The 16,879-nt window shown below is 42.8% G+C and overlaps 1 protein-coding gene across 7 annotated transcripts in view; it reads right to left on the bottom strand.

Moving 5' to 3' along the window:
• Positions 1-16,879, bottom strand: part of TADA2A (transcriptional adaptor 2A) — a 58,631-nt gene that overhangs the window by 32,850 nt on the left and 8,902 nt on the right. For 6 of the 7 annotated variants that reach the window (XM_087956815.1, XM_026680464.2, XM_087956824.1 and 3 more), the window contains 5 exons: positions 15,296-15,402; positions 14,165-14,224; positions 6,553-6,644; positions 5,071-5,228; positions 2,642-2,730 (listed from right to left, as the gene is read on the bottom strand). In XM_087956815.1, the coding sequence (XP_087812941.1) occupies positions 2,642-2,730; positions 5,071-5,228; positions 6,553-6,644; positions 14,165-14,224; positions 15,296-15,402 (506 nt within the window). Of the gene's footprint in view, positions 1-2,641; positions 2,731-5,070; positions 5,229-6,552; positions 6,645-9,577; positions 9,600-14,164; positions 14,225-15,295; positions 15,403-16,879 lie in introns of those variants that run through there. The other variant, XM_087956821.1, reaches the window with a different exon arrangement.

Here is a 16,879-nt window from a genome sequence, read left to right as displayed (position 1 = left end):
AGCAGAAATCCAAGATAGTTCACACAAGTAAACAAGATTATGATCTATGACCAGAAATAAAAAATAACCCAGAAATACACCATTCAGCCTTCGATCAATTGGCAACAGTTGGTCAATGATCTGAAACATTTGTACAATATTATAACAACAATCAACATTTTTCATGGAGAAAGCACAAAATAATTAGATAAAATTGCCAGGTTTCATCAGATAGTTCCAGAATCTAAAACAAATTTGCCAAATATAAAAGTGGCATCAGCATTAGTGGAAAAATAATGAAATTCTCACCATGGAGGAATGGACTGTGAAAATGTCAGAATTGCAGAAATGGCAAAATTGACCTCTTTGGTCAGAGAACAAAGCACCGTCTTTTTTAAAGACTTGGGATTTTTTTTTAATATTCCACCTTTATTATTTTTATAAATAACCCAAGGCAGCAAAAATATCTAACACTCCTTCCTTCTCTTATTTTCCCCACAACAGCAATCTTGTGAGGTGAGTTGGGCTGAATGAGAAGGACCGGCCCAAAGTCACCCAGCCGGTTTTCATGGCTAAGGTGGGACTAGAACTCACAGTCTCCTGGTGATTGGTCCAAAGTCACCCAGCTGGTTTTCATGGCTAAGGTGGGACTAGAACTCATAGTCTCCTGGTGATTGGTCCAAAGTCACTCAGCCGGTTTTCATGGCTAAGGTGGGACTAGAACTCATAGTCTCCTGGTGATTGGTCCAAAGTCACCCAGCTGGTTTTCATGGCTAAGGTGGGACTAGAACTCATAGTCTCCTGGTGATTGGTCCAAAGTCACCCAGCTGGTTTTCATGGCTAAGGTGGGACTAGAACTCATAGTCTCCTGGTGATTGGTCCAAAGTCACCCAGCTGGTTTTCATGGCTAAGGTGGGACTAGAACTCATAGTCTCCTGGTGATTGGTCCAAAGTCACTCAGCCGGTTTTCATGGCTAAGGCGGGACGAGAACTCATAGTATCCCAGTTTATAACCACTAAACTAAACTGGCTCTTTTTATTTAAACAGTGGCAAAGTATTATACAGATAGTCCTCAACTTACAACCACAATGGAGCCCAAAATTTATGTTCTTAAGCGAGACATTTGTTAAGTGAGTTTTGTCCCATTTTACAACCTTGCTTGCCATAGTTGTTAAGTGAATCACTGCAGGCCATAAGTTAGTAGCCCAGTCATGAAGTGAGCCTGGCTTCCCCATTGACTTTGCTGGTGAGAAGGTCGCAAAAGGGGATCACGTGACCTTGAGACACAGCAATGGTCATAAATATGAACCAGTTGCCAAGCCTCTCAATTTTGATCCCATGATCGTGGAGATGCGGCAAAGGTCATAACTGTGACAAATGGTCATGCATCACATTGTTCAGTGCCATTGTAACTTCAAACCGTCACTAAAGGAACTGCTGTAAGTCAAGGTCTACCTGTACATGGAATTGGTTTTTCCTAGTGACCTACAGCTTGTCGAAAGAAAAGCAGAGGATGAGGAATCTAACGCGGCCATTTCAGTTGAGTGACTGCAGTGTGTTGCTCGCGGCAATGGTATTGCGGTTCGCCAGCAGCCTGTGCATACGGGCAGCAGAATCGGACAGTGGGGAAGAACACGGGCCAGTCTGGGAGCCTGGAGAGGACTAGGACGAGGATCCTACATCCAATGCAGAGATGGGGCCGGGGCCATCTGGGAGTGGGGTGCTGCCTTCAGAGCCTCCGAGTCTGGCAGCAGCGAGGCTGAGGAACAAGGGGAGCCCGTTCCCAGTGTGCATGTGTGCAGAGCTGCTAGAAGGCAAGAGCAGCTGAGACAAAAGGGGTGACTTGGGAGGAAGGCTTGGAGGTGACTGCCCCTCCCATAAGGTATAAAGGACAGGCAAAGGTGAAGAAATCTTTGCAGGAAGCAAAGTCGTTCATTCTATTCAGATTAAACCTTGAAGCGCTGTGTGGACTTTGTACTTCAGTTGGTTTTTTTATAATTCATTTGGCACTCTAGTTGTTGGCAGCAATTCAAAGGAAAGAAAGGTGGGTGCTTATCTCGAAGGGACTGTTTGGGACTCATTACCGGCTGGGAATGAAAATAATTCCCACCATGGAAATAAAATAAGAGTTGTTTTAACTAAGCGTGTGCTTAATTACAGTCTCGGGAAGTCTTGGTCAGAACAAATGGTTCCTGGTCTATTCAAGTAAGCATCCAGGATATATTTATTCATAGCGGTCTTCCAATATTTGAGAGGCTGCCACTGGGAGGAAGGGGTCAAGCTATTTTCTAAAGCTCCTGTAGGCCAGACAAGGAATAATGGATGGAAACTGAACAAGGAGAGATTTAACCTGGAAACAAGGAGAAACTTTCTGACAGTGAGAACAATCAACCAATGGAACAGAAGTTTCCCTCGGAAGTTGTGGGAGCGCCATCACTTGAGACTTTCAAGAAGAGATTGGACTGCCATTTGTCAGAAATGGTCTAGGGTCTCCCGCTTGGGCGGGGAGTTGGACTAGATGACCTACAAGGTCCCTTCCAACTCTGATTATCTGTAAATCTGTAATCATAATACAGTTGTTTTATATACAGACACAGAAATACAGACACAGACGTAAATTAAAAATAAGTAAAACAGCAGTCAGCTTGGAGACATTCTTACCTCAATGAAATCAGCCCTGGCTGGCATGTATCCTGCCATATCTCTAGAAAGAAGGGAATCAAAAGTAGGTCGGGGAGGATCTTCAGTTGCTAAAAAAATAAAAATAAAATGCATGGTCACAATGTCCAAAGCTTACTAAGAATTCAGCAACTTTAAGGTGTGTGGACTTCAATTCCCATGCTGGCTGCGGAATTCTGGTGGTTGAAGTTTGCACATCTTAAAGTTGCCAAGTTGAGAAGCACTGATGTAGAGGAAAACTGACTTTTTAAACAAAGAAAAATTATTTTGTTTACTGTATGCCAGTAATTCCTATAATTTATTTTCAGTTTCAATTTCTGTAGTTGCCCCCCTGCAAGCAACTCAGCTTGCAGTTAAAAGCCAACAATATAATCAAGTAAATGACAGTAGTAAAAACAGGGAGGAAAAACCCCAACAATTAAACAGACAGAGCAATTTGTAGCTGGTTCACAGAGTAGCCCAGCTTGGTGATTGTATCAAGAACCAGATCTTTAAAGGTCTCAGGAGTCAAAGCAGAGTCAGGCCACATGGCCTTGAGGGAATCCTACTCCAGAGAAAGCACGTTATCTCCTAGGTCCCATGATATTTTTTAATAGATAGGACCCAAAGCATGCCAAAAATCTACCAAACCCTATAGGATAGAGAGATATTGCTATCTGGAGAGGCAGTGTAGGAAATATCCAGTCCATGTGTCATATAGGGCTTTATAAATTTGCAACCAGAATTTTCAGTTATATTCAGGAGCCTAGTGGTTACACATATAGCTGAATAAGAGAGATGTGACATGGGCATACTGCAAACTGTCCATCATTATTTGCACTGTGGCATTTTGGACCAGCTGTAGCTTCTGAGTGGTGTTGAAGGCAGCCCAATGAACCTTCCTTCTGCAATTCTCCCTATATGTTGCACTGAGTTACAGGTAGTCCTTGACTTACAACCAGCTGCTTAGTGACTGTTTGGAGTTACAATACACACACACCCCTTACTGGTTCTGACATTCCAGTGGCCGGGCAGCGCATCTTGCGTGCTCGGCAACCGGTTAGCATTTATGGCTGTTTGCAGTGCTTCATGGTCATCCGATTTGTGTTTTACGATGTTTTTGTCAAAAAACCAGCATTTACTTCCACTTTTCAGCAAAAATGGTCCACAGCAAACAATGCTGTCAACCCTGAAGTGAACCTGGCTGAAGCCATCTTGGAGGCTTCAGGGTTGCCACACAACAGAGGGAGGGTGGAAATAGTTAGATGGGGTTTTGTAGCCAAAACAATAAAGTTTTCCTTTGGGAACCAAGGACATTCTCACAGGTGGCTGGCCAGAGGAGGAGCCGGTAACCCAGCAACCAACCAGCCAGCACCTGGATTGGACAGCGTGACCAGTGACTTGGGAGAAAGGAGAAACGTTTACTTTTTAATTAGGTGAAAGCCACAGGAGCTTTCAGAGTCGGCTTACTTGGAACACTGACAAATGGGTTTGCTTTACAACCCCAAGGTTTGCTTTATGACCATGGAATTTGCTTTACGACCAGGGCATTCCTTTAACGACCATTGGAAAAAACATAGTAAAAACAGATCTGGTCATATGGCGGTAATTTTTACGACCGTCATGACTGATGACCATCATGGACAGGCTCCATTATGCATGGGTGGGATCAAAAATCCCAGCAACCGGTTTGCTGCCTGGTTGCTGGGTGGGCGTGGCCTACCAGAACTTCCTGTTTTTGGCTTCCGGTGGGCCTCCAGGGCCCAGGGGAGGCCGTTTTCGCCTTCCCAAGGGTCCAGAGGCTTCCCCCTGTTTCCAAACTTCCAGGAGGGCCGTTTTTCCCCCCTCCCAGAGCCTCCATGCAGACCCTGCACTTATCTCCACCGAAAATGGATTGCGTGGAGACTCCTGGGAGGGGAGGGGTGGGTGGGGCTAGCCGGTTGGTTGAAATACCGGTTCAGCGAACCAGATGTAACTTTAACATCTGGTTCGCCTGAACTAGTAGAATCCCACCCCTGCCATTATGGTCCAAGTCTAAGGCTGGCACCAGCTAAGCCTTTAACTCCCAAAATTCCAACAAGCCTATGTGAATTCGGGCAGTGTTCATTTCAAAACACCTTTAAAAAGAAACCCCAGGTTAGGGAGGTTGGTATTTAATAAAGCAGTGGTTCTCTTTTCTTCGCCATGGACCCCCTTTAAATACCTTTTGTGGCCATGGACCACCAAGATTTAACTCAAGATTTAAATCAAAACATTTCTTCAAGCTTTTGTGGGGGTGGCCCTGCGATGACATTGCAGCCTCCCAGGTATGCAGCGGCCACAGATTGAGAACCACTGTGAGACAAATTTATCTCTAATAAACTCGTTGCTGTCTAGAAAAGCCTGAAGAAGAACAGGGAATCTTTTCATCTTTCTTTGCGGCTGGCACTTACCGTAAAACGGAATGGCCAAGCTGGTTCGCTGCTTCTCCCCTGCCTGCTTCAGATGTAATAAGGAGGATGCAAAAAGGGGGTTATTGATGAAATGTTTCATGTAATGCTTTTCACACTCTTCTTTCGTCTTTGTGCTCATCTGATTGGCGACATCTTGCCTGTAAGGGGCCAAGAAATAAGACCAGTCATGTGCCTGGCTCATAAAATCTGTGATAACTATAAAGGTAAAGGTTCCCCTTGCACATATGTGCTAGTCGTTTCTGGCTCTAGGGGGTGGTGCTCATTTCCATTAGAAAGCCGAAGAGCCAGCGCTGTCCAAAGACGTCTCCATGGTCATGTGGCTAGCATGACTAAATGCTGAAGGCGCATGGAACGCTGTTACCTTCCCACTGAAGTGGTCCTTAACTGTTCCCTTCTCCTGGCAGCTCTGCGCTTGTGCAGGCTCCAGCTGTTCTTCTTCCCCACTTATCTCCAACTCCGAAGGCAGCTGATAAATGTCGGACAGCTCTGGCCCCATATCTGCCTCCGATGCAAAGCCCTCATCGGAGCCATCCCCAGACTCCAGGACTAGCTGATGTTCCTCCCCAACCTCCTCACTGTCCGATTCTGCCGCCAGCTCTGCTGGCAGCCCACAACAATAGTCACTAAACCAAGGATTGTAAGTCAAGGATTACCTGCAATACCTTTGCCTTCTCTCTTTCCCCTGGTCCCATTCTAATGGTTCAGATAGTCCTCGACTTAGCGGCCATTCAAAGTTATGACTTACCTGGAAAAAGGGAGTTACAACCCAGTTCCGAAGTTTTGACGGTCAGCCCCCCCACCTCCTGCAGTCACATGACTGCATTTTGGGCACTCGGCCTCATTTACAGCCATTTGCAGCATCCTGGGATCACATGACTGCATTTTAAGAGTGTTTTGCTGAAAATTGTTATGTTCGGTTTTTGGCAAAACTGTGCCAGAGCAAAAGGGTTTACTTTAGGGGTGGGTTTCTACCGGTTCTGTCTACCTCTGTAGAACCAGTTGCTCCGAAGAGCAACAGACATAGAACCGGTTCTATGTTTGCTGCTGTTTTGGCCCATCCACCCGCCTGGGCTCTTACCTGACCTTTATTTCCTGCGTTTTCAACCACAGCTGCTTTGCACGACACAGCTGCGGTTGAAAAAGCAGGGAAAAAGGGCTTTTTCAACCGCTGCGCACTTGCACACAGCACTGCTCAGCTGTCCCGGCAACTCAGCAGGTTGTACATTGCACTCGCGCGACGCTAATAGACAGAACCGGTAGTTATACCAGTCGGATCCCACCGCTGGTTTACTTGATATCCAAGGGCATTCATTTAATGACCTTTGCAAAAAAGCTGACTTTCAACCGTTCTCACGTGCAACTGTGATAGCCCCATTACGGTCATATGTCAAGGACTTCCTATATATTCCCACCGATATCTGGAAGATCCCCCCCAACTGGTTAATCCTCAGCAACTCTCACCAATTTCCAAAGCCACAGTCCATCACTGCTTCCAGAAGAGCCATTTCTTCTTGAGCGGTCCAGGTAGGATCGAGGACGGGGAAATTAGAGGTCTGCAGTGGGAAGCACGTATCAAAAGAAAATCACTTGGGACTGCAATTTTGTAGGCTGATGAATTCCCATGACCCCCCCTCCCTTCCCTCCCGGAGGAAATTTTATTTGCATTCGCACTAAACATGCGGGTCAAGTCCCAAAGATGCTTTTTCAAGAGGCAACTGGGCTTTCTGATTTTCCTTTGAAGATGTTTCACTTCTCATCCAAGAAGCTTCTTTAGCTCAGGGTACATACATGTGTACATACACATAGAAAGAGAGAGAGAGAGAGAATAGAGAAGAGAAGAGAAGAGAATAGAAAGAAGAATAGAAGAGAAGGGAATAGAATAGAATAGAATAGAATAGGGAGGAGAGGAGGAGAGGAGAGGAGAGGAGAGGGAGAGGGAGAGGAGAAGAGAGGAGAGGAGATATGGAATGGAATGGAATGGAATAGAACAGAATAGAACAGTACAACAGAATTGGAAGGGACCTTGGAGGTCTTCTAGTCCAACCCAGTATCAGATGATACTAAGCTGACAGGAATAACTAACACCCAAGAAGATAGGCTTAAGATCCAGATGGATCTTGACAGACTAGAACACTGGGCCGTATCTAACAAAATGAAATTCAATGTAGAGAAAAGTAAAGTCCTACACTTAGGCAAGAAAGACCAAAAGTACACATATAGACTGGGTGAAACCAGGCTCAATAGCAGTAACTGTGAGAGGGATCGTGGAGTCTTAGTGGACAACCAGCTAAATATGAGCCACCAGTGTGCAGGAACAGCCAAAAAAGCCAATGCAATCTTAAATTGTATTAACAGAGGGATACAATCAAGTTCAAATGAGGTACTAATACCACTCTATAAAGCCTTAGTAAGACTACACATAAAGTACTGCATCCAGTTTTGTTCACCACATTATAAAAGTCATCACTTTTATAAGAGACTCTAGAAAAAGTACAGAGAAGAGCAACCGGGATGATTAGGGGACTGGGGGTGAAAACATAAAATGAACGGTTGCAGGAACTGGGCATGGCTAGTCTAGTGAAGAGAAGGACCAGGGGAGACATGATAGTGGTCTTCCAATATTTGAGGGGCTGCCACAGGGAGGAAGGGGTCAAACTATTTTCCAAAGCGCCTGTAGGCCAGACAAGGAATAATGGATGGAGACTGAACAAGGAGATTTAACCTGGAAATAAGGAGAAACTTTCTGACAGTGAGAACAATCAACCAATGGAACAGAAGTTGCCTTCAGAAGTTGTGGGAGCGCCATCACTGGAGGCTTTCAAGAAGAGATTGGACTGTCATTTGTCAGAAATGGTGTAGGGTCTCCCGCTTGGGCGGGGGGTTGGACTAGATGACCTACACGGTCCCTTCCAACTCTGATTATCTGTTATCCATTATCTGTTAACCCCCTCCTTAGGCAGGAAACCCTATACCATTTCAGACAAATTGTTATCCAATAGTTAAGACAGAGACAGATAAATGAGAAAGGTTTATTTCCTGGCAATAATTCCTTGAATTCCAATCTCTTTCCGGCAACTATTGGCAATCTCTCTTAGGCAATCCAAATATTGGGTTTTGTATTTGGGTTTTTATTTCTATAAGTAGCCCGGACTCGCCGTGAGTGAATTGCGCAATCATAAAAGTTTTCTTATTACCAGATGTTGGAGTTCTAGTTGCAGAAATATCCCACTTATTCCCACAAAGATGAACCCTGGAATTCCAAACATTATAACACAGAGAAAACAACTTTTGATCTATTTTACATATTTTTAAATGGAGGGATTAAGCAGAGCATGTTCAGCTGTGTGACAGGCCCTTCCAGCCCAAAGATGTATTTTCAAATGATGTGCAGTGTCATAGTGATGGAAATGGAAAACACTTAAATCATTTTAATGTCCCAAAACCTGTGAGATGTCATGAGAACTTATGACACTTATCTACTTCACAAGGTTTGATTCTTCACACACACACACAAATAAGTATGTATGTGGTGTGTGTGTGTGTGTGTGTGTGTGTGTTGTGCATGTATGTAAGATCTCATTCTCCCTCTCTATACACTTACAAACACATATACACACAGGTAACCCCTATTTAACAATTGTGTTGAACAGTGACCATTTGCAAATATGGGAGTAATGAACAGTAATAAAAATCATTTTACAACCAATGTCTGCATTTACTGTACCACAACAAAAGCCTTCAGTGGGAAACTGATTAAAGGTCTGGTCAGTTTCAGGAAGAAGCTGTCATCCTGAGGGACTTCTAATCAAGTAGTCACATAGGTGCTTTTTCAGGAGACAACTGAACTTTCTTTCTTTTTTTTTTTTGGAAGACATTTTGCTTCTCATCCAAGAAACTTCTTCAGCTCTGACTGGATGGTGGGGAATGGAAGGATTTATATTCCTTGCAGAGAGTTGGTCATTTGCATCCTTTTAGAGGGTGGCTGAAAAAAAGGATGCAAATGACTAGCTGCCTGCAAGGAATATAAATCCTTCCATTCCCCACCATCCAGTCAGAGCTGAAGAAGCTTCTTGGATGAGAAGTGAAACGTCTTCAAAGAAAAACGAAGAAAGTCCAGTTGCCTCTTGAAAAAGCATCTTTGGGACAACCATGACCTGGATGACTGAAAATCTCTACAGACTTGTAATCAAGTAATTAAGCTTAGAGAGCTGGGTTTGTTCGTTTGCCCATGGCACAACAATCTCTCTATGCTGCCAAGGAGCAAAAAAGTGAGGAGGAAAGGGGTCAGTCACAGGGCACTCTAGGAGAGAGAAATTTAACAGTCTCTGAGAGAACTTTCTCTCTCTCTGTTCACTTAGCAACCATTTCAGTAAACAACTGAGTCTTCAGGACCAACTGCAGTTACTAAATCAGGACACTCCTCCACACACTATAAGAAAACGATTTTTTAAAAAAATTCTCACGCCTTTAATGTTATGGCTCTTACTCTCTTCCTGCATTTGGATCACCAAAGGTCAAACCATCATCTTGGAATATAGCACTGACCAAATTCTAGTGAGAGAAAGGGGGGTGATTACAACTTTTATAGGGTTTCCGAAATGCTGTTTAACAAAAGGAATTGGAGGGCTTCCTCTCACTTAAACCAGGCTCCTAAAATGAAATAAATAAAAGACCAGGAGATGGAATTTTGGTTCAGTTGAAGGGCTTTAAAAAATTCTCAAAGGTACCATGAAGTTTAATTCTGTATTTTGTGTACTCAGCTCCAATTGGTGAATTTGAATAAAAATAAAGTATACTATTCAAGAAAGAATTCTCAGCTGAGTGGACGGAGCTGGCATCGCGACGATACGGCATGCAATCTTGGAGGTCTGAGATCGCTGCCAATATCTTTGCTCCTGGACGGTCCAATTGGATCTAAACCGTCCCAAAGAAATGGTGAACGTAAAGAGCACATCCTGTCTATCCCAGGGATACCGCAAAGTCCCTGGTAGATCCAGGAGAAGCTCTTTTTGCCAGCAGCAAAGAGGCAGCCATTAAAGCTGCTGAAGTTGGGACAGCTCCGAAATGAAAGAGAACAGAAAGAGAGAGTGTGCCGGTTTGGTGAGAACTTTTTCTTTATTCTAAGATTTGAAAGGACACCCTAAGGAAAAGAAAGAATATGTAAAAGTTTTGACAGAAGTGATTAAGCGGCGATTTTAAATAGGAATGTCAAAGTAATATTTTTGTTTATTTTTCTCATTGCTGGATTTTTTACACATGATCTTATATTTTGAAACTGGACTGGTTTTTTTCTCTTCTTTCATCTATTCTTTTTCTCCTTTTTGATTTTATAATATTTTAGGCTAGAGACTCCCTTTTAGTTATATTTTTTAAATATCTTTTTCATTTTTTAATTAATTCTTATTATATTTTGTTGAAAAAGGAGGGGGAAAGTGAAGGCAAAAGAAACTTTGTAACAATGCCAACTAGACTATTGAAGCATTTTCTTATCCTATAATATACAAAAAGGAACAAACAGTTAGATATGGTGAAATATTGAATGAAAAGGGTGAACTTAAATCTGTACAAAAACTAGAGGAACAAGGTATAAAGATGAATTGGTTTTCATATGCGCAAATACATTCAAGGTATGATAAAGATTCTAAAACAGAAGGTTTCTATGATAAACTGACTGACTTAGATAAGATTTTGACAGGTACTGATGAAAAGATGATTACAAAATTGTATGGATATTTATTAGAAATTAAACTAGAAGAAGAACAAGTTAAAGAAACTATGATTGCTTGAGGGAAGAATTTTGGATATGGGATTGATTTAGAGAAATGGCAAAAATTGTGGTCTCAAAATTATAAAATGACAATGTCAACAGCATATAAAGAAAATTTGTATAAGATGTTTTACAGGTGGCATTTTCCCCTGACAAGATTAGCAAGAATGTTCAAGAATAAATCCGAAAAATGTTGGAAATGTCATCAGACGCCTGGCTCATATTACCATATGTGGTGGACTTGTGTGGATGCTAAAAAATACTGGACTAAAATCCACACGTGGTTGGAAAAAATGACAAAAAAAACATATAGATTTGAAACCAGAGATATTTTTATTGGGAATTTTACCTGAAACTAAAGTAAAGACTTGAAATACCTGATTGTAAATGTGTTAACAGCGGCTAGGATTGTATTTGCTAAAAACTGGAAAAATGAGAAAATACCATCACAGGAGGAAATCATTAAGAAAATATTGGAATGTGCTGAAATGAGTAGATTGACATTTGAAATTAGAGAACAAGATGATAAACAATTTTATAAAATTTGGGATCTATTCTATCAATGGTTAGACAATAAAATATAGTAATGAAATATGTAGACTTTTAGAAAATAATAAATATATAAAGATGTATTCTTTTCTTATTATATCTACAAAATGATTCTAGGATAGATTTGGGATGATAATATGAACTGTCATAAAACAAACTAACTAAAATATGATTATTTTGTAAAACATGAATGAATAAAAGTATAGTCAAATGATTAATAATGATATTAATGTATTTAATTTTTGATTGAAAATACGAGATTATATACAATGTAATTGTAACTGAAGACTACGAAATGGAAGCACAAAACAATTTGTAAACCAACCGGCACACTGTATGTAAAAAAAAAAAAAAAAAAAAAAATAAAATTTATTTTTTATATTTGGGGTGTTTTCGCTTTCTCTTTTTTTCATTTTCCCCAAACAACAAACCAACCGAGGGGACACTTTTTTTTCCTTTTTTTTTTATATAAAAAAAAAAACCCACACTTTTTATATATGGAAGATGGCTTGATGTTTTTATGTTTTGTTTGTTTATATTTGTTTTAAAAACCAATAATTTTTTTTAAAGAATTCTCTTGCCACTTCCCGCTTTATACAACCTTAAAAAATGAATATGCAAGTCTACAACATACATTAGTATATTGAGTGCAAAGTTCAATGTGCTTAGATGAAGTGGTTGAGTGATTTGCTGTGATATTATTGACATAATTTTAAGATTATAATCACAAGAGTACAAATACAAGTATAAGAGACTAAACATGTGAAGAACGATTGTAGGAATTGGGTATGGCCTAGTCTAGTGAAAAGAAGGACTAGGGGTGACATGATAACAGTGTTCCAATATTTCAGGGGTCAAGCTATTCTCCAAAGAACCTGAAGACAAAACAAGCAGCAATGGATGGAAACTAATCAAGGAGAGAAGCAACCTGGAACTCAGGAGAAATTTCCTGGCAGTTAGAACAAGTAACTTCAGAAGTTGTGGATGCTTCATCACTGGAGAATTTGAAGAAGAGACTGGACAGCCACTGAAATGACATAGAGTTTCCTGCTGGAGCAAGGGGCTGGACTAGAAAACCTCCAAGGTCCCTTCCAGCTCCGTTATTCTGTTAAGTTGCTTTATATTCAATTTAGTTTTGAGTTTGTTCCAGCGGGAATTGGTGAATTTCATTTTTGTTCATGCCTGCAGGCATAGAGAATGGTACCCATATGTGCCCCTAAAACATCTGATAATGAGCTTACAAACGTCCATTGCTGACTAACAGATTTAATATGCGGAATAGTCCAAATGAGTAATTTTGCCACTGAGGCAAACTGCTACTTACATACTGACATTTTAAGAGTTCCAGCAGCACCCCACAGGAATTTTAAATAATTATGCCACACAAAGTAAACATTACTCAAGCTGTAATTATTGTTAGTTATGAAGCATTGTTACAGAATGTAACAAAGAATTTCTTGCTAATTTAGCTGTCGACCAGCTAATCCTAGAGGGAACGTGGCATGGGTGATTAAAATAAAATAAAGCAAAACTTGCTTTAGAAGTGTTAATGGGTTGGAAAATGTTAATTGCTCTGCATGACAAATTATTAACAAAGGTATTTTCTGATTCAAACTCTACCTGAACAAAAGTATTACATAAGTAACATTTTGTTCAGAGTCTCCCAACTGGACACATCAAGTGGGGATTTTGGAAATAGGTTGAAATTAACAGTATCTGGAGCCCACCCAGTTGGGAAAAAAACAGGTTTATTACAAGTTTATTATCTTCTAAGATTGACGTGGACAGCCTACATTTTCCCAGCTTTTTCTTGGTGGTTCTTGCTAAATTAAACTACTGAAATTCAGTTTCAAACTGTCAAATTAAGAAGCATGTTTTTTCTCTCTGGGAAGAACAAGGCACATAAGATTAGTTGGAGGCTTATGAGATCCATTTTATTTGAGAATCCTCCAAAAGAATTTTTATTTTATTTGTTAAATTTATTTGCTGCCTATCTCACTGTGGGACTACTTTAGGCAGCTTACAACAATAAAGAGGAAGAAATGAAAGGAGTTTTCCCAGAACAGAAGATAATAGACCAATAAAAAGAACATAATGAGAATGTATCAATATGGTAACTGAAAAAGATGGAAGGATGGAGAGCAGAGAACAAGGGGAGGAGGCGAGGTGGAGTCTGCCATTAACCCAGCAGCCACTTCCAGCTAGTATTTATTTAACAAATAAACAATAAATAAATAAAAACACTTTGAAAATTCCTTTCCCGTGTTTTTTGGTACTGACATCTTATTTATTCCCATACTTTCGGTGAGTGAAATAATCATTTAAAAGGGTAGACTTAAGCATAAAACTTCCCCACACCTGTATTGATAGGACATGTTCCATAAAGAAAGAGGCAGTTTGGTATACAGATTAAGGTGCTGGCCTAAAACCAGGAGACTATGAGTTCCAGTTCTGCCTTAGGCATGAAAGCCCGCCGGGCAATTTTAGGCCAATTGCCAGGAGGCCGTGAGTTCTAATCCTGCCTTTAGGCATGAAAGCCAGCTAGGTGACTTTGGGCTGGTCACTCTCAGCCCAACCCACCTCATAGGGTTGTTGTTATGGGGGAAAATAGGAGGAGGAAGGAGCGCTGAATATGTTCACTGACTTCAGCTACCTTGTAAACTATTAAAAGTCGGAATAAAAATCTAATGAATAAAAAAAGATGGACGACAACAACTGATGAAGGCAAGACAAGATGAATTAGAACTGTATATTTACCATTATTTCATAGGAATGGTCACTCTGATGCTTCTTATATTCAAATCCTCTTGTGAAGCACTGGAAAAAAAGGTTCGTTCTTGATACAGAAAGCGGTTTTGAGGAATCACAAAATTTGGGATCCCTGCCCCCATTTCCCACCAATACCACTTCATCGCAAGCAAAAGGGTCCTATTATGGTTGTCACATTTCCAGCAAACGTTTCCCTTGTGCTGGCATGGTTTCATAAAAACATCAAGAAATCACACACCCAGAATAAGGCTTTTTTTTTTGGGGAGGTAATGAACCCTGGTTCGGATGAACCCATAGCTAGTTTTATGGTCGGTTCACTGAACCGGCAAATCCCACCCCTGGCTGGCCCCACCCACCCCACCCCGCCCCTCCCAGGAGTCTCCATGTGGCCCATTTGGATGCCAGGTAAGTGCAGGGCCCGCGTGGAGACTCGAAGAGGGCCAAAAACGGGCCTCCTGAAGGTTCTGAAAGGCCGGAAATGGGGCCTCCAGAGGGCCTCTGGACCCCGGGGGAGGCCGTTTTCACCCTCCCAGAGGCTCCAGGAAAGCCTCTGGAGCCTGGGGAGGGCGAAAAACAGGCCTCCCGGAAATTCCGGAAGACCAGAAACAGGCCCATTATCGGCCTCCAGAGCCCAGGTGAGGCTGTTTTCGCCCTCCCAAAGGCTCCAGGAAAGCTTCCGGGGTCTGGGGAGGGTGAAAAAAACGGGCCTCCTGGAAGGCCGGAAACGGGCCTGTTTCCAGCCTCCAGTGAGCCTCCGGAGCCCAGGGAGGTCGGTTTCGTCCTCCCAGAGGCTCTAGGAAAACCTACGGAGCCCGGGAAGGGCAAAAACGCTCCCCTTGACGTGGTGCAGGACCCCGACTAGGCCACGCCCACCCAGCAACCAGGCAGAGAACCAGTTGCTGATATTTTTGAAGCTCACCCCTGGGCGTAACCCTTTCAAACGAGTTGAACATAATCAATGTCCAAAACTGACAAGGAATTCTTCTTCTTCTGGAAGAAAGAAGAGAATTCTTGTCCGTTTTCACTTGGCCTGTCCAAAGATGGAATAAAGATCAGGCCCAGCAGCCAAGACATCGTGCTTGCATTTCTCTTCCCTCACTCCTTGTAAATATAATTTACCTGCAAGCATAGCAGAAAAGGAGGCGGGCTGCAATCTGCACATTTGATGTAAGGTTCCGCAAGGTAAGAGGAACACCCTCGGCATGGTGGCTTGTCAAAAGGGTCACCTGAGAAAGAGCAAAAACTACAATGAATTTTATAAATGAACAGTAGGCTTCTCTCAGAAAGGCTGGCAGATCAGCGGTTCAAATCCCTAGCGCTGCATAACGGAGTGAGCTCCCATTACTCGTCCCAACTCCTGCCGACCTTTAGCAGTTCAAAAGCACATAAAAAAATGCAAGTAGAAAAATAGGGACCATTTTGGTGGGAAGGGAACAGCATTGGGTGCGCCTTCAGTGTTTAGTCATGCCGGCCATAGGACCACGGAGACGTCTTCGGACAGCGCTGGCTGTTTGGCTTTGTAACGGAGATGAGCACCACCCCCTAGAGCCGGAAACGACTAGCACGTATGTGTGAGGGGAACCTTTACCTTGGCTTCTCTTAGCCAACTTCTTATTAGCAGAACATTGGGTATGTGTGAAACCTGGATGTCAGGGCCCCAAGTAACACCCCCAACAGAATCAAAACTCCGAGGCAGGCATATTCCCTCAAAGCACAGATTTATTAGGTATGTCATATAGGCACATCTGGGGAGAATCAGGCTCTAAAGTCCCTCGGGTTTCCCCCTGGTTAAAAATACATTTTTCCTCCTCCTGCCCAGGCAGGCCATCCCATGGCCCAATCAGGTCACAGTCCAAATTTCACCTGGACTCGCACCCCATCTCCTCACACCTGGTAGGAACGTTCTCAGTCCTCAGAGGGAGGAATTTTATTTTGGTTACAAAGCCTTCGCTACCTCTACCTTCCCAGGGGTGGGATTCAAAAATCCCAGCAACTGGTTCGCTGCCCGGTTGCTGGGAGGGTGTGGCCTACTGGAACATCCGGGAGGACCGTTTTTCATCTTCCCAAGGGTCTGGAGGCCTCCCGCAGGCCTCTGGAGGCCCACCGGAAGCCGGAAACAGGTCCGTTTCCAGATTTCCAGTAGGCCCATTTTCCCTCCTCCCAGAGCCTCTGCGCGGACCCTACACTTACCTGCATCAAAAATGGACCGCATGAAGACTCCTGGGAGGGGCGGGGTGGTTTAAATACCGGTTTGGCGAACCAGATGCAAACTTAACATCCGGTTCGCGCAAACCAGTAGAATCCCATCCCTGTACCTCCCCCCTTCCCTTTCCCACAGCTCGCTCCGCCTCCGCTGTGGGATGCCAGGGACCAGGAAAAATGGCTCCAGGGCTGACACTGGATGCTGATTGAGATCAATCATCCTTACAAGAAGCCAAATTTCTACAATCTCTTATTTCATAATTACACACACTCAGAATTTAATAAACAGGTAGTTCTCGACTTTTCTGTTTAGTCAGAGTTCCCCAATGTTTCCGGCTTTGCGGACTGGTGGGAAGAGGGGGGAGGGAGGGGATGATTCATGCAAGCAGCCGGCAAGCATCCGTGCAGCTCCATTTCCATGAGCTGCATAGACGTGTGCCTGCCATTCACACAAATGGAGCATGTGTGCACATGCGCAAGTGAGTTTATGCGTGTGCACTC

The sequence above is a fragment of the Notechis scutatus genome, chromosome 1, assembly GCF_049901735.1.
Source record: "Notechis scutatus isolate UNSWTSFEM ecotype Mainland chromosome 1, rNotScu1.2, whole genome shotgun sequence".
Taxonomy (NCBI): Eukaryota; Metazoa; Chordata; class Lepidosauria; order Squamata; family Elapidae; genus Notechis; species Notechis scutatus.
Note: the sequence above shows the minus strand (reverse complement) of the source record. Positions and strands in the feature narration are given on the sequence as shown.